General features: G+C 34.8%; 1 protein-coding gene across 1 annotated transcript in view; it reads left to right on the plus strand.

Moving 5' to 3' along the window:
- Nucleotides 1-5,649: 5,649 nt before the first annotated feature.
- The window catches only part of CDH9 (cadherin 9), an 82,417-nt gene continuing 63,535 nt past the window's right edge, over nucleotides 5,650-24,531 (plus strand). Inside the window, exon 1 of the mRNA XM_028098028.1 lies at nucleotides 5,650-5,877. Coding sequence (XP_027953829.1) covers nucleotides 5,650-5,877 — 228 coding nt within the window. The remainder of the gene's footprint in view (nucleotides 5,878-24,531) is intronic.

Below are 24,531 nucleotides of genomic sequence, written 5' to 3' on the forward strand. Positions count from 1 at the left end.
TGCTCGGGTTTGCTCTTGGGAGCTTTTGTTCCCTGCAAGCTCTCGGTGCAGCTTTGGAGGACCAGAGTGAAAATGGCGGCCTCCCAATCTCTGTCCCGGAGGAGCTGAGAACTCGGGGCCCCGCCTCTCAGTGCATCCCCAGAGAAAAGCAGTCGGTCACTCCCGTCTCCCCAGTCTCTGGCCGCAGTCCGTGCTCACCCAGCCTGTGACTGAGCCTTTCTATCTCTGGCTCCCGACCCCGTGTGGAGTCTCCAAATCCAGCAGATCCCTGCGATGCGCTCCCGCGCCGCTCCTCCTGGGGTAGGAAGGGGAGTCTCCTCAGATCTGCCGCTTGTTGGGTCCCTGCTGGAGGAGAAGTGGCCCAACTGTGTCGCCGATCACAGTTTATGGCCACCCTGAGCTGAGAGCCCACGCCTCGGCTCTGTCTCTGCAGCCAGCTAACCTGCTCTGATACCCTGGAGCTCTGATGCACTCAGGCAACCCCGGTCTTTCTGTGACCCCGAGGGTCCTGAGACCACACTGTCCCACGAGGGTTCCACCCCCGCTTAGCCACTGGAGTGACGTCCCTCAGCGGAGCCAACTTCTAAAAGTTCCGATTTTGTGCTCCGCTGCTCTAGCACTTGCTAGAAGCGCTGGCGGAGGCCCCCTCCCCCGCCATCTATCCTCCCGAATCTCGCCTCCGATTCACTTCTCCGCACGTCCTACCTTCCAGTAAGTGGTCGCTTCTCTGTTCAGAGAGTTGTTGCTACTCTCTTCTTCGATCTCCTGTTGAGTTCGTAGATGTTCAGAATGGTTTGATCCCTATTCAGCTGAATTCCTGAGACCAGATGAAATCCAGGTCTCCTACTCCTTCACCATCTTGCTCCGCCCCCTATGCAATGGACTATTAAGTCAATCTCATTTGTGATCTCAGACTCAAGTTGAGGATTATCTATTTAAGCATGAGTCAATTAATTTTATAAATACATATTAAGTACCTACTGTTTATCAATAACTATCTTACGCAGAACACAGTGATTTACAAATAACCCACTACCATACAAGTTACACCATAACTAGAGGAAACAGTCAATAAACATATAATCCACTATATGAAAGACATCATTAAAATCATGGTAAACAATTTGTAGTAAATAAATGGATGGTATGAAAGAAATCAATAGAAACCAAAATAGGATACGCTGTTTTTGAAAAAGTTGTTATGGAAGACTCTGCAAGAAAGCAGAATATGATAGAGAGACTGACTGAAAATAATGAAATGGGAGATGGCTCTGGATGAACCAAGTAAGACTGTACCAGGTTAGATTGTGAATAAAGACCCTAAATTGGGCAAGCGCTTAGAGCATGTGAAGGAGGCCCCAGGTGGGTGCATATGGAGCAACATTACTTAGCAGCAGTACAATTAATATCAGAAGCATTGACATCAGTCCAACAGAATTGAAATCCTGGATGCCTTCCACCTTCCCCATTGGTGCCTACCACCTTGTGATATTAATAGGTTACTTCAACAAGCAAAGCCTCAGCCCTCAGCTTACTCTTTGTCTAATGTTTTCATACCTTCCTTGTAGCATTTCTGTGATGGGAGTCAAAGAAACAGTGCTTGAAAAAAAGACTCAGAATAGTGTCTAGAACACAGAATGTTAAGTTAGAATAAATGCTGGTTGCCAGCCTTACAGATGAAGTGGAGTCCAATGCCAGGACGTACCTGAATTTAATTCTCAATTCTCCTGTCTCTACTTACATAAACTTGGGCAAGTCATTTAACCTCTCTGTGCCTCAGTTTTCCTTATCATAATATGAGGGATTATAGAAGAACCCATTTTAAAGAGTTGTCATAAGTATATAAATTAAATTAAATTAGATTAATAGGACAGTGAATCATGTTGCTTCCTACGACTAATAGCAGAAATGTTTTCAGTAGTAGCAGAATAAAAGTGACCACAAATAAGAAAAAAACTTGATTCTTCATTTTTCTAATAGATCATCTTTTTTCTGCTATAAGCAACACTCCCCAGAATGGCACAATAATCTACTCCGTTCACAAACTAACAATCTACAAGTTATATTTTAGTTGTCTTTTTTGGCACCTTCCATAATTAATACATGAGAAGGTAGTATCTACTCTTCTTGATATGTCACTATGTGGATTATATTCACATCTTAGGTCCTGAGACCTAAGAAGTGGATCCTGAGGTGAGGATTTATATGCAAGTGATTGAGTTAATAAATTGTTTCCAGGTCAGGAAGTGAGAGGGAGCATGGGAAAGCAGTACAGAAAGAAGAATCCAAATAGGGTGTGATTTTGAAGTTCCAGCCTTAGCATAATTTTGTAGGGGAACTATGGGATGAAATAAAGTGTGAATTTCCATACCTCTGCACCTGTTAGACAACGGCTCAGGGATTTCATGGGAGATGAATGTAAACTTGTAGGCACTTTAGGCCCCCTGTGCATGTGAGCAAAATGGTTCCAAGTAGCCAAGGGAAGTCCTCCAAAGAGAGTTGCAGGTGCAGGCCTTTAGAGGCAAAAGCATGCAGAAATTATAGTGCACGCAATGTATGTGCATGTGTGTGTGTGCATATTAAAGAATGAAAGATAACTTGACCACAGTATCGGTGTCCAACAAAAACCACTTCTCTATATGCCCTGGCCATCTCTTTCTTGACTAGAGAGATAGACTCTAACTGAGCTCCCTCCTTAACCAGATTTCTTGCCTATCCTCCAACTATTTCCCACTCTGCAGTCAAGTTGATCTTTTCTAAACATTTCGTGTTAAACTCTTCCAACTGATTTCCATTGCACTGAAAATGAATGCAAATTTTTTTACTCCAGTTCACAAAGACCTGCAGGATCCTGGCCTCTGCCTAAGTCTCTGGCTCCATCTAATACAACTGGATTTTTCTGCTTAACGGCTTATATTCCACCCAAAATGGGCATCAGAGTAATAACAGACCACAGGAAATGAAGAATGCTCTCCAATTTCTCTTGCAAGAGTGGTCAGTAAGGATGATGGTCAAAAGAGATCTCCCAGTGGGGAAAAAACAGATGACCAGGGTGGTCAGCTAAGGAATTTGTTGTATTTTATCAAAGTGAGACACCAGCTGTCCTTGAAATTCTCTGGCTACTTGTTTCCCACTGCACCAACACTGTTCAACAAAATGCAGGGCATGTTCTGAGCCAGTGGCCACTACAGGGTACTTTGCCATTGCACTTTTTCCAGGCCCTTTTTGACACTGTAGTTTTCTGGTATTTATTTCAGAGTTTTACATCTGTTGTGGTTAAATTTACCAATTTCCTGTAATTTACAGGATTATGAATAGCCACATAAAGTCTTGCTAAAAGATAAGTACCCTTACTTGAGATTTCAGAGTCAAAAAGTAATGTGATTTTGATTTCTCTCATTTCAGAGTGTGGATTTGTGACCATATATGTGTATTTTGTTAAGTAAGATGTTTTTTAAATAACGGGTATGGAAATCAGAGTACATATGGACTGGATAGAGCCAATAGCTCTGGACCATAGCAAGCATCCATACTATTATCTGCCAATCACCATTGTCTATATGGTTATAATAGAAGCAACCATGGTTGATGATGATGATGATGATGATATTAACATGTTGAAAATTTGAATGCTAGCACTATATTAACCTCTTTACATATATTATCTTTTATGTTTTGTAAAACATACTGTTTAAGGCTGTGTGTCAAATACTTACTACCTGTACATTTGTCAAATTACTTAAACTCTTAAATGACTTAAATTCTTCACACCTCAGTTTTCTTTTTTTTTTTAAGATTTTATTTATTTATTTGACAGAGAGAGATAGCAAGAGCAGGAACACAAGCAGGGGGAGTGGGAGAGGGAGAAGCAGGCTTCCTGCAGAGCAGGGAGCCCGATGCGGGGCTCGATCCCAGGACCCTGGGATCATGACCTGAGCTGAAGGCAGACGCTTAATGACTGAGCCACCCAGGCGCCCCTCACCTCAGTTTTCTTATAGCTATATGCTGTTAAATAAAATAAAGTCCTTATGATACAAATAACTATTACTTTGTATTGATTAGAGTTCAAAATAAAGTGAATAACAATACCTTGTAGGTCAGATACTAATTTTTCTCCTTTTATAAGAAGAAGTAGTTGAGACCGAGTAAATATCCCCAAATCACACAGATAGTAAGGGATAAAGCCAAGCTAGAGGCATGTTTTTGACCTTTATGCCTTGATAACAACTGACTCTAGAGATGTATGGTCCAGTGTTAAGCATCTGGCCTAAGCCAGGTAAATTAGAGTCCATTCCCATAATTTTTCAGACTCAAATTAGAAAATACTATCAGTTGTTTTCTGGCTTGGAAGATGTTAAATCTGAACTTTATATATTCCTCTATTCCATCAGGTTGAGGAGGCTTAGCTGAAAGCAAGAGAGGAGAGAGGAGTGAGCGAGAGAGAATAGTACTAAAGTACCCAAGCCCCTGATTCTTGTTTTCATGAGCACAAAAGGCCCAGTTGCTTCTTTGCTCCTTTCATTCCTTCCTTTCCACACTTAATTTGATTTGATAATCCAATGAATTCTTCTTTTGCCTATCCTAGTTTGATGGGTTTCAACTGCTTACCAAAATCATTACCAGCAGCAGCATTATTAATATTTCATATCTTCTGAATAAAATGTTTCACAAATAAAACCAATTTGTTAATAAATAAAATTAATTCTGAAATACCAAATGAACTATCATTCTTTTTAACCTCAAGAAGAATCAACTTACTATCTCAACCAAGAGATATTGTTTGTTGCAAAATTCTCGATCAAATTATCCCATAGCGGAGACCCCCATATCTAATTTTGCCATACCAGTTTGTGTGCTCCTTTTTCCTATTATTTTAGGAAATAAATATGTGTTGTTATTTTTAATGATCAGGTAATATGTTTCCATTTAGAGCATGCTCTCTTCAGACTCTAATAAATTTGAGTAACTTATTCAACAGATTGTTAGAAAAAGTATAGTTATCAATTATAAAGGATCAATATAGTACGGTGCTAAGTATTGAAAGACACAATCCAAAGTACATTTGGTATAATTTAATTTGCCTTGAAGGCACATCTTATCCTGTTACAGAAGAACAAGGAAGAAGAAGAGGGGAAATAGGACAAGGAGAAGAAACATTGTAAAAGATAAACTGTGCGCAGAAAAGTGTTATTTAAAATATAGAAGCTCATATATATGTATATATTAATAAATAATTCATTTTATTGGTCTTAAAGACTTTAGGAACACTCAGTATAATCTTTGGTATATTGTAGGGCTTAATTTTTTTCAAATACTTAGTATTTTAAATTACAAATACATTCTCATTTATATGCCGCAATACAGTGATATTAAAGTCAGCTGTGAATTTCCTGTTTATTTCTGCTACATGTATCTCCTTACCTAGCCCTGTGATATGTGAGGTTTTAATGATAGTTCACTGATGTAACACGGAAAAATAATGCATAAATAATATATTATTTATAAAAATTTTATAACATTTAGAAAAGTTTTATAGTTTACAGGTTATGTGAAAATGAAACACAAACCTAATAAACCATTTTTCTCCCTCTACTCCTCAGGGGAATCAGACAGTATATTGAATTTGACATCCTGCTGAAGTTGCTTATAATGAGGACTTACTACTGCCTATCACTATTCATCTGGACCTGTATGTTTCATACAGTTGATGCTATCCCACTACAAGAAAAAGCTAATAGTGATTTACCAAGCAAAATGGTAGTGGATCTGACAAAAGAAGATGGTAAAATGTTACATCGCACCAAGCGTGGCTGGATGTGGAATCAGTTCTTCTTGTTGGAAGAGTACACAGGTACAGATACACAGTATGTTGGCAAGGTAAGAATTTTCATATGATAAATCCAGAAGCAATTAGAAAGTGATAGCAATTTAGTTATTTTTATAGCAACTCCCTGTGCTGATTGTTTAAAATAATGATTATTTAAAAATATTTGACTAATTATGATGTGCAAAGGCATAATATTGCAAATGTTGGCAGTAGGGTAGAATGGGGAATGTGATTTATTCAGGTAGCTAAATGCAGGTCAGTATTCATAGCAAGCCTCAAAATAAAATGTCATCTGTGGACTTGATTCATTATTAATCAGCTACACATGACTTAATTTTATGTGTGTGCATCTAAAAGATTTTAAAAACATCATTTGAAATTTAACATCATGTATAAATAATAACTGAGTGTGCTGCGTGAGGCAAAAAAATACAATAATATGTCAAAAATTATATTGGTCTCTACTAATAAACAATTTATCATGATTTGAATAGTTTGCTGTGTATGTGAATAAGTACAAATATTTCTATCTAGATGGTCTGTTTCTTAGTATCAGTCAAAGTGAACTACTTCCTGCCTGTAAGCCAGACCAAAGGATTCTAGAAGAAGGAGAAAGAAAACAGAAGTAGAAAGAAGACAGTACCTTTAGGGTGGTTCAAACCATCCAACAGCAGCAACAGGTGCTCATTAGCAGTCTGGAACAAATGGCAATAGAGACTATGTAACTCCCCCTTCTTATATTCAACTTTGAGAAAACAGATTCATACCTTTGTCTTCCTGTTTCTTCTCTGTCTCAAAATAGATGATGTGATCTTTCCAATGTCCAGAATTTTCTATTATCTATCTTCCCCTTACCAGCCTCATTCATACCATTCTATATATGGGACAATTCCTTTGTCCACTGCATTATCCCATATATGTGCCTAATGCTGAGCTAATTTCAAATTCTAAGAATAAAACAAAATAAACAATGATGAATACTAACACTGCCCATAAATCATATATATCATTTTCTTTATTCTTTGCACATGACTCTAGAAGTGATTGTGATGGTCTGAGTATTTTTTGACTTACTGGCGACACAAAGTAGATAAGATAGAATAGGCCAAAAATAAAAATATAAAAAGTACCTGATATCACAAAAGTCATGCCTATTGCTTTTAAACCAGAAATACATTTATTCTGTGAAATTGCCAAAATCTTGATCTAATTTTTTTCATTTTGTGTGTGTCACAGTGTATTTTTTTCAAATGTAGCTTCTTTTATCGGAAGCCTATTATTTTCTCTTCTTTTGATATCTCTCTCCCCTGGTTCCATAGGTCATACTCATTTTGCCCCATACAGTTCACTTGCTGATTCCTTTTTCCCTCTTATTTCTCCTCAGATTAGTCATAGGGCATCCCCCTGCATCCCTCATTTAACATCACTTTCCACACTATAGTTAATAACTAACATCAGGATATTTCAAGTTCAACTGACAAATGTTTGTGTCTAAGGACTTGAAATTGCCTTATGATTCTTTTTCTAAGGCAGTGTATAAAGGGCACATCCAGTTCACGAGGTCTCACAGAGCGCTTCATCCTTGGATGCAGATCCATCCTTGGATCCTGTTAGATGCAGAGGAATAGCCACAGACAGAGATACTCAAATGCAAGGCAATGAAGGCTCTACTACAAGCATTTATTCTTAGCTGTAAACAAAAATGCTTCCTTCTAAAAACTGAATGTGCATTGATTAACAGACACCATTATTGCACTGACATTTTAAAATATACACTAAGCTTTAGATCTTTTTTACCATCCTGCTTATTTTTAATTAGTTCAATAATCTGTCAAAAATAGTTCCTAAATATGTGCATAGTTTTATTTAATTAGTCTTCATAAAATATTTTAGAACTTGTCTTTGGAAAATAACCTTTTTTTTTAACCCGTGGACAAGTTGAGGTGTTCGATTTTTGTGCCTATTTATTCTTGTCAATCAGATTCTGAACCAAAAGTGCAAACCCATTATAATAATCAGAATTTTTGTCAAATGAAGATAATCAAACCAAAACTGTGTCAACTATTTTCAAATTACACTTGGAAAGCAACATGTATATGAAAGAGAAACTTCAACAAAATCAAACACGTGTACTTCTTTTTGAAAAAAAAAATGATTTCTCTGTTTTGTAGTAAGGCCTTGTCTTAGATGGGCCATGCACCATATATTTAGTTCACTAAGAAAGTGGTCTTCCAACTACTTCTTACTATTAAGTCCTTAAGGGTCTATTAACTCTCCTAAACTGTTCTTCTACCTTATTATGCATTTGCATATGCAGAGACCAACTAGGCCTTTACACCTCAACTTGGTCAAACATACGAGTTCTCGTGAGGGTTTAACTTTCTGAACGCCAAAGAAATTGTTTTCTTTTCCACCACACTGTTCTGTTTGCCTTGTCTTCTAGGATCCACTGCATTGGCGACCTTCGTGTGATGTAATGACTTAACCATATTTACCATGCACCATGATTCAAAGAGAATAGGTAGTTTCTAATGTAAAGAGATTTTCATATTTTTTCTTAGTTTTACAGAAGGTTTGTATTGTAGACAATGTTAAGACCTCTTTTAATATATAGGTGATATAAAATTGTATAAAGTTGGAAGGATATATAATCCTTGGATGTAAAGTTTAGGGTTTGATTCTGAATTTAAAGGAAGAAGTTTTAAAACAAATAATAAAGTAGTAGCAGCAAGATTTAATAAAATATACTTGTACATGCAATTAAACATGAAACTTACAGGGGTCAGTCCCGATTGTTCCATGCAGTAATTGTGCAGAACTTAGAAGTTAATTAAACTTTCCAAACCTCAAATTCTTGTTAGGTTAAATTGTCACTAAGATTTCCTTAACTCCAAAATTCTGATGTATTCTAGAATTGTGGATGCGACTGCATTTGAGGGCAAGAAGAGCTAGTAAAAATTTAATAAAATTTGCATGTGGATAAATCCAAGGAAGTGGTATAGCATATGGCACGGTATGCATATGAAACATGCACACAAACACACACACACACACACACACACACACACACACACAGACTGGTCTAATAAGATGAAGTTAGACCACTACTGAAAAAGGCCCAGAATTCCATGCTAAGTTGTTTTTACATACAGCATGGAAAGTGAGTCCTGTTGAAAGCTTTTGTACTAATTTATTATCGATGTATCACAAGTGTGGAATGCTCAGTTTGCTTTCATTGTCAGGATGGACTGGAGGAGCAACAAAATGGATCACGATGATATTTTTATAAGAAAAACTAGAGAATATTTCTGTATGTCATTTCAGACTTTTACAATATAGGACAGAAAAGTGAGGAATGTTGAAATTAAGAGTAATTTTTGTATTTTAACTATTGGATTTAAATATAAAATATTAAAAAATTAAATTATGAGGAATTTTTGTTTTCCACAATAATGCAATCTGAACTTTGGTTGCTCGTTTTTCATGGAAGCTATCAGAGATTTATTAATTCTGTTTTCTGTAATGAGGGAAATCTTTGGTTCTTACTTAAGAGGATTACTAAGTTATGACAATTGCCATGTAGTTTCCCTCTAGTTTGAATAGACACATGTGGCTGAATTACTTAGGCAAAAGAATAATACTGCTCAAGAGAAGAATTTAAGTAAATTTAACGAGAAGCATAGCAAAGGCTCCTGCTATTCTGTTAGAGAAACTTCATATGCATTTGATTTTTTACACATTAGATCTAGATCCTGAGGAATTATCCTTAGGAGAATCCTGAGTTGTCACAGAATAATAATTAATTAATAATTAAAATGCTTATTATAGATAATTGATATTTGACATCTAGTAATTAAAACACATTTATCACATGGAGAGATGCCAAACTTACAGGTATAGTGTTTATTCCTTCTAATGGAAAATAATGTTCATAAAATAATTTGAAATATCAGCTTAATTGACCATTACATTTCAATTCAAAGCACTTGCTTTACTCAGAGTTATCAACATCGTGCCGTGGAACTACCTATTACTAGGCACCATTTAAATACAATATATATTTTTTACAGAGTTAACCCTATATTTTTTATAGTTTTAATTCAAAAACTTTTACCATTCCATAGCTGAAATCATCATGAGTATAATTACAGAATCCCAGAATGGAAGAGGATTTTTAACATTTATCAAGTTCTTGGTTACAACTGGGTACAACTGATTTAGGTGTTAACTAAAACAAAGGGAAACACAAGTACCAACAGGAAAATGGACAAGGGTCTGGTTCCTATCAGACTGAGTGATGAAACTGGAGTGACTCTCTTTTGTACTTATGGTTATAGACATAAGCACTAAATATTGATATTTCCCCAAAGCATTCATAAAATAATTTTCTTGGATAGGCAGTGTTCTCTTAGGCTTTCAGAAAATGGCAGGTTGGTGTGTACAGAAACAGAAATAGGGTCTCAAAGTTTCTGAAGGATGTTTGATAAATTTTTATAGTATATTATGGTGTTTTTCAAAATCTAAATAAATTACCTTTATAAAGCTTTACTTAGGCTGCAGTGCATGTAGCAGCCATTTCAGATTTAGTGGCACATTGTATCCCAAAATTCTCTTTATAGGTTAGTTGTTTAAAGCTAAAAACACATGAGAAAAATATTAAGCATTAAAGGCTAGGTTCTCTGGATAGTCTACAAAGGCTTATTTCACATGGAGCTCTCTAAAACTCTGCTTTTCTAATAGAGTGCTATCATTTAATTCTGACTGCCAATTCCCTTGTTGCTAGCACTCTATCACCACCTCACTGTGCCATTGCATTAGTGCACTAAGTAGACTTTTTACTTGACTTCATTATTTTTGTAATTTTTTTTAAAGATTTTATTTATTTATTTGACAGAGAGAGAGACAGGGAGAGAGGGAACACAAGCAGAGGGAGCAGAAGACTTCCCGCAGAGCAGGGAGCCTGATGCGGGTCTTGATCCCAGGACCCTGGGATCCTGACCTGAGCCGAAGGCAGACGCGTAAGGACTGAGCCACCCAGGCGCCACTATTTTTGTAATTCTTAAAAACATATGACACACTGTTTCTTGCATGATACCAATCTCCAGGACAATGTATCTATAGAAAAATAACCCAGATTCACTTAAGTAGAATCCCAAATATTCAATATCATCGCCTATTCCAGCCTACGCTCTATGTCCCCACAACTACGTAGCTTTAGCACTGGGCAAACAGAAATCTTTCCTCTTCCATATGCTTGACTTCTATTTTATCAGGTTCACAGGCCTTTTGCAGAGAATATCTAACCCCTTTCTCATAATTTCATCTCTTCTCCTTGCTTTCAATCCTATCTCAAGTGCATCCTCTTACAAAAAGCCCATTGTCATTCTCCCCATCTAGAATTTCCCATTAAAATTATATCATCTATCAGGGCACCTGGGTGGCTCAGTTGGTTAAGCGACTGCCTTCGTCTCAGGTCATGATCCTGGAGTCCTGGGATTGAGTCCCACATCGGACTCCCTGCTCAGCAGGGAGTCTGCTTCTTCCTCTGGCCCTCCCCCCTCTCATGTGCTCTCTCTCTCTCTCTCTCATTTTCTCTCTTTCAAATAAATAAATAAATAAATCTTTTTAAAAAATTATACTATCTATCAACTTATTCAAGGCATAATTTTAATTATTCTGGTCTAATATTTTACCATCTAGCATCTGTGACGTTTGGGCTCTGAATTCATGTTGGATTTAATTTTTTCTTCCCTGAAATGTTTGACATAATATATTTATTTACTCAAAATTAATATTCAATTCCTATCTCAATAGATCTCTATTGAGCATTTATCACTCTGGGTCCTGAGATACTGACACTATGAAACACTAAAAGAACAGAGAAAGTTTAAAAAAAAATCCCCTTTTCCTGACACATGTTGCACCAAAGTCAATTCCTTTCCTGTATTTTTTCAGGATGTGATTACAATAAATCATCATACTCAGAACTATACACTAACAGAGGCACAAAAATGAGTTCAAGATCAATGAATAAGTGACTTGGCAAACTAAGGGGAAAGAGGCTTTTTTTTTGTCTAAAATGGGGAGCGATACACTTGTAGGTGGCAATTTTGTGGAAGTTTTAGCTTCTTCAATGGTTTCTATAACAAAAGCTTTTCTTGAAAAATTAAAAGATTCTCCCACAGTTTATGTTCTATTGATCTTACTCTATAAATACAATAAGATCTATTGCTATTGCATGTTAATGGTTTTAGAAAAAATGCAATTTAAAAAATGATTTTGCTAAATTTGTCTTACATAAAAAGAATGTATATTACATACTCACTGGGTATAGTATTCTGCAATCTTATATAAACTTGATGATGGTATTATTCAATTCTCTATGGTTACAAGTTTTATATCTCCTCATTCCAATTCTTACTGTGAGAAGAATATTAAAAAGTTCCATTTTTTAATTCCTCTCTTTACCTCTGTCAAGTTTTATTTATTTTTATGCAATTATTAGAGGCATGGCCAATTATATTTCATGTTTCTGATTAATTGATGCTCTATTGTTATGAAATATCACCTTTTATCTTTGATAATACTAATTGCTTGAAGTTTACTTTGACTGATACAAACTTAGCCACACCAATCATTTGTGATTAAGTTTGTACAGTTTGTAAATTACATCCTTTTGCTTTCAACCTTTATGTGCAATTCTATTTAAAACACAGCTCTTGTAAACATCTCAGAGGTGGTTTATTCGTTTTTGCTTTCCTGCCATGTTTTGGGTCAATTGAGTGGTTTTTTTTAAATATCTGAATTTGTTCTTTATAATTCTTCAACCTATTATAACATAAATAAAAAAAATATATATTTTAGCATGCAAAGCAATAATCTTATAGATATAATATGATTTTATTTCCTCTGTCAGTCTTTATTCTGTATTTGTCATATATTTTCTGTCTGTATATATTGTAAACTATACCATATGTTACTAATATTTTACTATTTAAGCAATTTTATTTATGTTATGTTATATTTACTTATGTAATTACCATTTCTAGTCAGTGCTTTTTATTTTTTCATATTGATCTGAATTTCTGTGTGCTGTCATTTCCTTTCAGCCTAAAGATTTCCTTCAGCATAACTTGTAGTTTGGATCTGATGGAAACAAATTTTCTCAGCTTTTCTTTATCTGAAAATATCATTTCACTTCTATTTTTGAAAAATATTTTAATTGGCTATAGGAATATAGATTGACCTGATAATTGTTTGTTTGTTTATCTCTTAGCACTTAAAATTTTTGCTACATTGCATTGTGGATTTTATTACTTTTAGTAGGAAGTCAGTCATTATTCTTATCATTGTTGCCCTATATGTCATGTGTATTTGTCTCTGGTTGCTCTGAAGGTTCTGTCTGTGTCTTTTGCTCTCTGACAGTCTATTTCAACAGGGGTTGTACTTTGATACCTTGTTGTGCATTTGTATGTTTTTTAAATATTTTATTTATTTACTTGTTTACTTAAATAGTGCAAGTTCCTGGGGAGAGGGGCAGAGGGAGTGGGAGAGAAAGAATCTTAAGCAGACTCCATGTTGAATGCAAGCCAGATGCAGGGCTCAATCTCACAACCCTGAGATTATGACCTGAGCTGAAATCAAGATTCAGATGCTTAGCCAGTTGAGACACTCAGTTACCCCTAGATGTGTTTTGTTTGACCTGCTTGGGACTCACTGGCCTTTTTAGATCAGTGGGTCTTTCTTCATCAAATTTTTAAATTGTATGCTTATTTTTATTTTTATGGCCTGCCCCATCTATTTTTTGAGTGGAAGGAGAACTCCAAAGACAAGTATATTAGGCCATTCTACATTTTCTCATACATCATTGAGACTGTACTATATATTTTTCAATATATTTTTATATCTGTGCTTTAATTTGGTTAATTTATTTTTAGTGTCATCAGATTTATTCTTTCTTCTGTTTCTGTGTCCAGTCTACTGTTACATATTTTTATTACAGAAGCTATAATTTCCAGTTCTAGGTTTCCTTTTCTGTTTGATTTTTCATATAATTTATGAAATTCCTTACCCATTATTTTAGTATGCCCTATAAATTCTTTAATATACTTATGATAGTTATTTTTAAAGTCTTTGCCTGTTAAATTTAACATCTGAGTTATTTTTATCTATTTCTATTGATTATTCTCTTGCTATATTTTTCTGCTTTTTAAATCTCTACAAAATTTAGATTACATACTGGGTATTATGGGTAACACATTTTGTGGAGATTCTGGATTTTGTTTTCTTCTTCTGAAGATTGTTGAGTTTTGTCCCAGCAGGAAGTGAAATTGTGGGACTCTACTTTGATTCTATGTAGGGTTTTAGAATTTTCATGGCAAACTAATTTGTTTATTCCCTTAGTCCTGTGGTGTAACCCAAAATCCTAGTACATCATCCTAGCTCCTAAGTTATCACTTTTCTGCTGTTTTATTAGATATCTCAAAGTGTTTACCAAATACATTTACCTACAAGGAGCATTAACCTTAAACTCTTCATTCCTAGTATCTGGAATAGCTACAATCTCTGCTTAATTTTTAACTTTCAGACTGTTCCTCTTTGGATTCCTTGGAGTCTTAGTCTACACATGGCCAGTTTAGAAGTACATAGAATACGTATTGCATGTATCATGGTTTAGGGCTCTCTCCTCTGTGGCTTCCTCCATTCCTGGATTTCTTCTCAATTTTTAGCCATTATGGCATCCCTGAACCCTGACCTCTGATTCCTCAATTTATAAAGACCGCTGCTTTCTGCTTGAACTCTGTCTTCTGCATGAACACATGAAATGCAGTATACTTGCAAGGAAAGGGGGTTAATACGGTAATCACTCTATCACCTATTTGCTAGTAATCCTCCCAGTTTTTGTTCCTGGTTTTTATCTACTGACTTTGTAAAGTTTTTTTTTTTTTAAACTAATTTGAAAGTAGTGAATTATTTCAGCAATAAGAGTGTTGTTCTCACATATGTTCCATGACTAGAATCAGAACTCTTATGTATTTTTTCCTTATTAAAACTTGTGTTTCCTGTAAATAAATGTCTTGTGGGTGAATGTATGTATAAAATGAAGTCCTGTAAAATTGAGTCAGCAATGCAAATATGGTTTAGAGCATAAAGGTTAAAAATTATTTCATTCCATTTTCTTTTCTTGAGTAATTTTTCTTTTCCACAGCACAGGAGGAACTGAAGAAGGACCTGGGCATTCTTATAAAGTACCCCAAGAATACCACATAATAAGTTTTAAGTTCCTGCTTTAAATGACTTTTTTCAGATTTTTAATTGAAATAATATTGTCAATATGTTAAGAAAGATGGTTGAAGGAAGCAAACTGCTTGAGGGGAATATTAAGTCATTCGCATATAGTATTCCTAACACTATATGGGAATAATGGCAGTGACCAGGCAGAAGTATGTATTTGCATGTAACCCTTCTTTATATTCACCACTTTTCCTGGGTTTGTTGTTTCTTCATCTGTCAAACACTGTTGAAATTCAGCCAGTATATCTAATAAGCTAAAGGATAATAACCTTTTAGGGGAAAAAATGTCATAGACAATTCTATTTCAATCAATAACTATTTCCCAGTAATTATGTTGATGTACGTTGTGAAAACACATTTTTTAAGTTCTTACTTGCTTAAAAAAATCACTCTTTGTAGTCACTGTAGTATATTTCATATTAATAACAATCAATAAAATATGCAATATTAAATATCTTTAAAGCCCCCAAATACTAGGTTACTTATTGTGATAAAGGTTTTTACAAATCTCTCAAAGAAAAAGCTTCATTGATTTTTCTATGCTTACTCCAATAAAGCACGTCTTAAACTGTCTTAAAAAAGGTCTTTATTTCAAGTAAGTGAAGTCTTTTTTTATGTGTACATGAAAAAATAAAAGTGTCGTGGTCAAATCACAGACAAAGTATTTGTTTACATATTATGAAGCCAGTTTTCTAATATACAACAAAACAAGATAGACTATACTCCATTTGTCCCAAAATTTGTCATGAAATATACTGATTTTTAAAATAAATTTTAAATTCTAATTTACAATGAACTAAATATGTTTTCCACACAAATGAATATAAATGTTTTACTTCAAAGTTAGTGTAAATGAAGTAATGGTGAAATTTTATTATAAAATGGATATTAAGGAAATCATTAAAAGGAATGTAATGAAAGATCATAAATACAAAGTTTTGTCAGTATTTCCCATAAATTCATTATAATGGCAGATCTGAAGTAAGTCAGGAAACTTCAGTATCTGTCTTCAAATTACATAGACTGGAGGTACTAGAAAATTTTCATTTTTTTCCTTCCTACTTCTGTTAGTCTAATATTAGCAAAGAACAACTTGTGTTGCTGTTGATAAATTAGAAGATCAAACTGAAAGTTAAAATCTTTGACCATCCCCAGCCCAGAGAAGAAAGACAGGGTCAGAGATGAGAAGGGTAGATATGCTCTTAGGCACTGCCTTGCCTTTATCTCCACAAAGTACCTTGTCTGGTCAATGTTTATGGGAAGAACATATAAAAAATGCTCTAGTCAAAAAAGATTTGTTTTTTTTTTTTTTTGGTAGTCCCAATAGTTTATTTTTGCTTTTGTTTCCCTTGCCTGAAGAAAATACCTATAAATATGTTGCTAATGCTGATGGTCAAGTGATTACTGCCTGGTTTTGTATTAAGAGACTTCTGTTTTCAGGTCCCTCATTTAGGTCTTTAATCCATTTCAAGTTTGTTTTTGGGTATGGTATAGGAAAATGGCCCAGTTTCATTCTTTTACATGTAGCTCTCCAGTTTTCACAACACTATTTATTGAAAAGACTGTCTTTTTCCCATTATATATTCTTGCTCCTTTGTTGTAGAATAATTGACCAATTAAGCATGGATTTATTTCTGGGATCTCTATACTGTTCTGTTGATCTTTGTGTCTGTTTTTGTGCCAGTACAATACTGTTCTAATTATTATAGCTTTTTAGCATATCTTGAAATCTGGGATTGTGACACCTCCAGCTTTGTCCTTCTTTTTCAAGATTGCCTTGGATACTTAAGGTCCTTTGTGGTTCCATAGAATTTTAGAATTATTTATTCTAGCTCTGTGAAAAATGCTATTGGTATTTTGATAGGGATTGCATTGAATTTGTAGACTGCTTTGGGTAATATGGACATTTTAATAATATTAGTTCTTCCAATCCATGAGCATCAAGTATCTTCTCATTTAGTCGTATTATCTTCAATTTCTTTCATCAGTGTCTTAGTTTTCAGAGTGTAGGTTTTTCACCCTCTTGGCTAAACTTATTCTTAGGTATTTTTTCTCTTGGGTGCAATTGTAAATGGGATCATTTTCTCAATTTCCCTCTCTGCTACTTTGTTATTAGTGTATAGAAATGCAACAGATTTCTGTATAATAATTTCATATCCTGCAACTTTACTGAATTCAGTTATTAGTTCTAAAAGTATCCACTGATGGATGAATGGATAAGGAAGAGGAGATGGAATATTATTCAGCTTTAAAAAGAATGAAATCTTGGGGCGCCCAGGTGGCTCAGTCATTAAGCGTCTGCCTTCGGCTCAGGTCATGATCCCAGGGTCCTGGGATCAAGCCCCGCATCGGGCTCCCTGCTCAGCAGGAAACCTGCTTCTCCCTCTCCCACTCCCCCTGCTTGTGTTCCCTCTCTAGCTCTGTCTCTCTCTGTCAAAAAAATAAATAAAATCTTTAAAAAATAAATAAATAAATAAATAATAAAAATAATGAAATCTTGCCATTTGCAATAACATGGATGGACCTGAATGTTATTATGCTAAGTGAAAAAGGCAGAGAAAGGCAAACACCATATGATTTCACTTACATGTGAAATCTAAACAACAAAACGAACTAACAACAGGCTCTTAAATACAGAGGGGAAGTAGGAGGGAATGGGCAAAATGGGTGAAGGGGATTAAGAAGTACAGTTTTCCAGTTATAAAATAAATAAGTCATGGAGATAAAAAGTATAGAATTGAGAATATAATCAATAACATAATAATGTTGTATAGTGACAGATGGTGACAACACTTATCATGGTGAGTACTGAGTAATGTACAGAATTGTCAAATCACCATGTTGTATACCTGAAACTAATATGACATTATATGTTAACTATACTTCAATAATATTTTTTAATGTACAGAAGCTGTGTGACATTCAGAGTGCCATTAAGTTCAAGACAACAGTGCTACAGTGGTTGTTTATGAGAACTAATAACATTTAGAATTAATTTCAGAGGTTATTTTTGGACCATTTATTAGAAGCTTTAGAGAAATTGAAAGAAAGTTGGTGAGGCATAAACACACATTTAAAAATAACTCTTAGAGATGCCAGGAAATTTGCATGACACATTTGTTCCCTGGATTTTGCCTGCTAACTTTACTTTCTTTGCCTTGGATCACTCAGCCATTATCACTGGGTCCTTTGCTATTCTCTTTAAGTTCTAAGTCAAAAGACAGTAATACAAAATGTTAAGATTTGGAATGAGAGTGCAAAAAGTGCAGCTAGAAAATTGTGAATAATTTTAAAACTAGAATTGATCAATAATAAAACAGTCTCCTTTCTAAAGTAATAATATTCCTTCTCTCAAAGTGGGCAAAGAGAAGATAAATGTACACTGATAGTGGAGAATTTATAAATGATGAAAAAAAGTAAAGAAGGAAATGTAACCCCCAAATTCACTGATAACCATGGTTATGATGAGATAAATTCCTTTGGTATTATTTTTTGTCATAAAATTTGTATGTAGTAAATATCTGCAAAGTACTAATTGTGTTCTGCCTGTGTACCTAAGATTAAAGCGTGAGCATATTAGATGTCCTAAAATGATTTTCTAGAAATAGTTTTTAATTGCTATGTGGTGTTGTGTCAAATAGAAAATAACATTATGAAGAACCCCATTACAAATAATAAAGTAATGACTGTAATAAATAATTCTGGAACAATAGATAAGGATTTTAATGAATGTATGTGTGTTTGTATGGGTATGTGTTGCCAACTTGGCTTGTTTAAGATGTACATGTAAAAACTAATGTATGTACATCTTAACTGTACAGCTCAATGAGATTTTTATTTACCTATTTGCCATTTCTATTTACCTATGTTAATATGGCCAAGATCACAATATAAACAATGTGTGTCATCTACGAAGATACCCTCTCATTTAGCCCTTTCTAATCAATGCCCTCCCAGACATTACCACTTTGGTGACCCCGATTCCTATTGATAAGTTAGCAAGTAGTTGAATTTTATATACATGGGATTACACAGTATGTCTGACTTCTGTTTTCAACTTTTTGCAGGACAAATTCATCCATGACATTATACGTAGGATTAATATTTGGTGATTGTACAGTATTCCATTGTTTAAATATACCACAATTAATTTATTTATTCTATTGATAAATGATTGATGTGCTTCTAAGTGGACGTGATTATATATAAAAAGTGTGATAAAGATTCTTGCACATTTTTATTGTCACATGTGGATTCATTTCCTTTGGGTATATTTTAAGAGTGGGATTGCTGAATCACAGAGTGGGCATAGATTTATCTTTAGTAGATGCTCATAAAGTGTTTTCAAAGGGATTGTACGAACTTACACTTCCTCCAGGAATTTGTGAATGTTCCATTTATTCCATATATTTATTGTTAACTTTGCCTTGCCACTTTATAAAGGTTTTTATATATACAAGTCATTTTCTCGAGAGATATTGAAATTATTTTCTCCTAATTTCAGCTTACTTCTTTACTACCATCATAAGTGTTTTTTTTTTTTTTTAAGATTTTATTTATTTATTTGACAGAGAGAGACAGTGAGAGCAGAAACACAAGCAGGGGGAGTGGGAGAGGGAGAAGCAGGCTTCCCACTGAGCGGGGAGTCCGATGTGGGACTCGATCCCAGGACCCTGGGACCATGACCTGAGCCGAAGGCAGACGCTTAATGACTGAGCCACCCAGGCGCCCCATAGTGTCTTTTAATGAAGGAAGTTTCTTACTTTTAATATGCTTCTATTTATCAGTTTCTTCCTTTGAGTTTATTAATTGTGGTGTTCTATTGAAGAGACATTTGCCTATCACTAAGATAATTTCTTTTGCTTTTTTTCTATGAACTTCAATGTTTTATCTACCATGTTTAGGTCTTTAAACCAATTTAAATTCATTTGTGGACTAGATATAAAGTAAAGATCAAAGAGCGCACACAGACTAGATTTGCTTCACCATTGTTTTTTTAAAGACCATTTCTGTATCTAATTCTAATGGTCACTCTTTGTGTAATTCATGGGACTGTTTATGTGTGCGTATGTTTGCTGATCTTTTCGTTTATCCTTATGTTAATAACAGGTTGTGTTAATTGTCAAAGCATTATTGTTTTATTTTTAAATCTAGTCATTTAAGTCCCTCAATTATGTTCCTTTTCTTCAAGATCACTGTGGCTTCTGAGATCCTTTGCATTTTCATAAACTTTTAAAATTAGCTTGTCAGTTTCCTCTAGTCTCAGAACAGTTCAGATTTAAGAGACCAAAATGATACACGTGTTTTAGGAAATGTGTGACCCTGGATTGAATGCTGAATTTTGGTAGATTATCATAAATTCATTATTAGAACAATTGGCGTATTTGAAGAGGGACTGTTTATTTTAATGTTAAATATAATTATATTATTGTTTCTTTAACTTTATGATTATACTATGATTGTATTAGACAATTTTTCTTGTTTTTAGGTTTTAGATGCTGAAATATTTATTTGGAAGTACAAGTTGATAAAATGTCTACAAATTGATAAAGGCAATTTTAATACATATACTACATGCCATAATAAGTATGAGAAATATCATATGCTTCCAGAAGTATATAAATCAATAAGGAAAAGATGACCAGGCAACTATAAAAATGAGCAAAACGATTGAATAGGTATTTCACAAAAGATGATACAAAAGTGGCCAATTAGCATATATATAATAAGGTGCTCAACTCCTTAGGGAATGCAGATTTAAACCACTCAAACACCAGAATGACTAGGAGTAAAAAAATAAATAAATAAATCCCAAGGGGAAGTGATGACATGAACAAACTGGAACTTTCACAGATTCAGGATGAACTACAAATGCTAGAAACATGGAAGGAGACTTAGCTGGAAAAATACAATATGCCTTTTGTTAGAAGACTAAAAATTCGTCTAAAGATTAAATGCCATCCCAATCAATATCCCTGTGTATTTCTTCTATGTCATTTTGAAATAATTTTAAACTTTCAGAGGGTCACTCAAATTGTTCAAAGAACTTCCATACACCATTCAGCAGGATTTACCAATTATCAATGTTGCCAATTTGTTTTATCACTCTTTCTGCTTGTACAGATTTCATATTATGGCAGAACCATTTCAATGCTGTCATTACTTTCAGGACGTTTCCCTTCTTGAGCTCTATAGAAGGTCTGAAGTATTTGCAAATGCACAGTAAGTTGGCCATAACTGAAATCTAATTTCTGTTTCCCGCTGATGGAATCTGTTCAGTTTCTTAGCCCTCTTGCTGATATTTTCTAGTAAGTATTTTAGAGCTGGATCTTGAGTATCTGAAGCTTAGACATCAACTTGGAGGGGTGCCTGGGTGGCTCAGTTGGTTAAGTGTCTGCCTTCAGCTTAGGTCATGATCTCAGAGTCATGGGAATCAAGCCCCGCATGGGTTCCCTGCTCAGCGTGGAGTCTGTTTGTTCCTCTCCCTCTGCCCCTCCTCCTGCATGTGCTCTCTCTCTCAAATAAATAAATAAAATCTTAAAAAAAAAAAAAAAAGATCAACTTGGGGATGTTAGCAGAGATGTGGGGGCTCTATTCCCTGTTAATCCTATGATTCCCACAATCATAGGAATTGTGCTCTCTAATTTCTAGACCCTCTGGCAAACCCAAATTCTGACCACTGTCTTCTCAGCCAAGTAATACCGCTTCTCTCTGCCTGGGCTTTAAATATATTGTCACTAACTCCATAACTGGAAAGTACCCTTAGGGGAAGAGTCTGATAATGGAATAGGCCACAAAAAAACATAACTCAAGGTCATAGCCTTTGCAATACTCCCTTTTTTGATTGGTCATCAGTTTTGCCTGTCTGTCTACATATCTATTTGTTTCGGTCATGTTTTCACAATTATTCCCAGTGGGTATATATGTCTAATTCAGCTAAATACCAAGATTGCTTTTGAGAAGCACTTCATAATGTGAATGCAGGGTTCAGGCAACACTAAGGCTTATAACATTGTAAGATTTAAGTATTTTTCCAATGTGCCTATTCAAAATAAGATATGCCTATTATTTCTTTTATTATTATTATTTATTTGAGAGAGAGGTGAGCGAGAGAGTGAGAGAGAGAGAGCACCAGTGGGGGTAGGGAGAGGGACAAGCATACTCCCCACTGAGCAGGGAGCCCGATGCAGGGCTCGATCCCAGGACCCCAGGATCATGACCCAAGCCGAAGGCAGATTCTTGAACGAATGAGCAACCCAGGTGCCCCAAGATATACCTATTATTTCTGTGTCTTTTTTTTTATTATATTAGGTAAAACTTTCAGAGTGTTTTTTATCAGAGGTGATAGTGTGAATGGATTCCTTGCTGTCACATGTCACTCTACAGGATAAATCATTGGTATTTTGAGATTTTCTACCTTTTTAAGAAATAGGGTGGTTCACTCTTTCCTTCTCGGCAAAAAACTCAGATCTTCAAATGAAAATCTGCAGTAGCCATTTTTAAACATTTTCTCTTCATTTCTTGTCTGGACCAGCAAGTCTGTTTTAGGGTTATACTTCTGCTCTTCCACTTGCAGCATCTCCAATGCCTTATGAGATCAGTGATTAGTGACCCTTCTTTCCAGGGCAATTTTGAACACCTCCACTCATTCCATCAATACATCAGTGAGAGTGTGAGGGCAAGAACTCAAGTGTCACTAACTAGCCTTTATCTTTTGAACTATCTAATCTTTCATTCTACTATATATGTAACAGAATTATGTAAAATAAATGTCAACGTCATCATTTTGTTTTTACTGCATTTTATAAAAACCCTTCTTATCTATCCAGACGGTTTACTCTTTGAAAAAAATTTTTTTTCTTATAGTTCAGTGCCTGGCACATATTAGCACTCAGTTCAATGTTAATTTTAACCCAGGTTTTTGAGCACAGGACTGTGATATTATTATCACTATTAAGCACAAGAGAGAGCTAACCTAAACAAGCAGATCTTTTCCAAACTCACTGAACTGTTTTAGTGGAGTTTTACATAGGGGAAAAATTATATATCATGCCTATTTACTATTTTTTCTTCATAAGTACAAAAATTGTCATTTTGCTCATTAAATATGACCTCAACATGAAGACATGAGCTCAAGAAAATGAAGCAGAAGAGACAATAAATTAAGTTTTAAAATATATTACATAAGATAGGTAAAATTGAGTCAGATTAAATAATATAAACATTACATATTATTTGGTTGATTTCTCAATGTATTTTAAATGGTAAAACTGCATTATAAACTGTTCTGGATCTTATTTTCATTAATGATATTATATTTAAAAGTGAGATCACGATATAAAATAAAAAAAATCCATTCAAAGAAATATTCATTAACAGATATTCCCTAAGTTTTATTAGGGTAGAGAGACAGACACTCAAATTGGTGAAACTTCTTGTTAGAATCACTTGAAAAGCTTCAATCATGGAAGACGTTGAAATCGATGGATAATACTCTATAATTATATACTTGTAATAAATTTAAATTCAGTCTGTGCTGGGTATCAATAGTTAATATGGCTTGCACTGCTAATCTTCAAGGAGCTTTCTTCAATAAGAGAATACAAGATAAAATAGTTGCCATTAAAGTGAATGCAAGCTAAAGAACAAAAGCAAATGATATATTTATGCAATCAGATACCTAGCACAACATTTTAAAGGTTACAGACCATGGGTAGCTTAGGTTTTCCAAATTCTTAAGCCATTCGCTGAAGCCATAGTATAGAGCTAATATAGAGAGCACATTCAATAATCAATTTAAAGCCCATCTCATGACCAGGTATCATTTCAAAGTTGGATAAAAATATAAGGTTACTATTACCCAGCTGCAGTTAGCAATTCTAAGATTAAGAATCATCATTCTCACTCTTTAGTTTCTGCCTCCTACCTCCAACCTGCAACTAAAGTGCGGAACCAGAAGACTTTTTTAAATGTGTGACCATGTGCTGTGAGTACTGATAAAGATGCTTTTAATATTTAGCCTGACACGGTCATGGAAAGGCATCTAATATACAAAATAGATTTAAGAGGAACAAATGCATGAGTTTATTCCTCTTCTGTGATTGATCTGGTTCTATTAATTTATTTTCCAAACTCATAAGTGTGGTGACATATCTGTTTCTGCTCTAAGTAGTCTCTCAGGGTCTCTCCTCAGCTTTCTTATATTAAATCTCTAACTGGTCCTATTCCCTCTGATTTTCATTTTGTCTTTCAAATTACCTTTATATACTCTATGAGAGTACTTTTTCTAAATCATGTTATCCTCTTCAAACATTTTTAATGGTTCTTGCCTAGGGAAAAACTCAAATATGTTGAGATTACTCTTACTTTAAAACCGTTAACAATGGGGCATTCACTGTTCTTCATAGCAT

The sequence above is a fragment of the Eumetopias jubatus genome, unplaced genomic scaffold (assembly GCF_037043125.1).
Source record: "Eumetopias jubatus isolate StellerSeaLion01/CBP00866 unplaced genomic scaffold, mEumJub1_p1.0 scaffold_5, whole genome shotgun sequence".
Taxonomy (NCBI): Eukaryota; Metazoa; Chordata; class Mammalia; order Carnivora; family Otariidae; genus Eumetopias; species Eumetopias jubatus.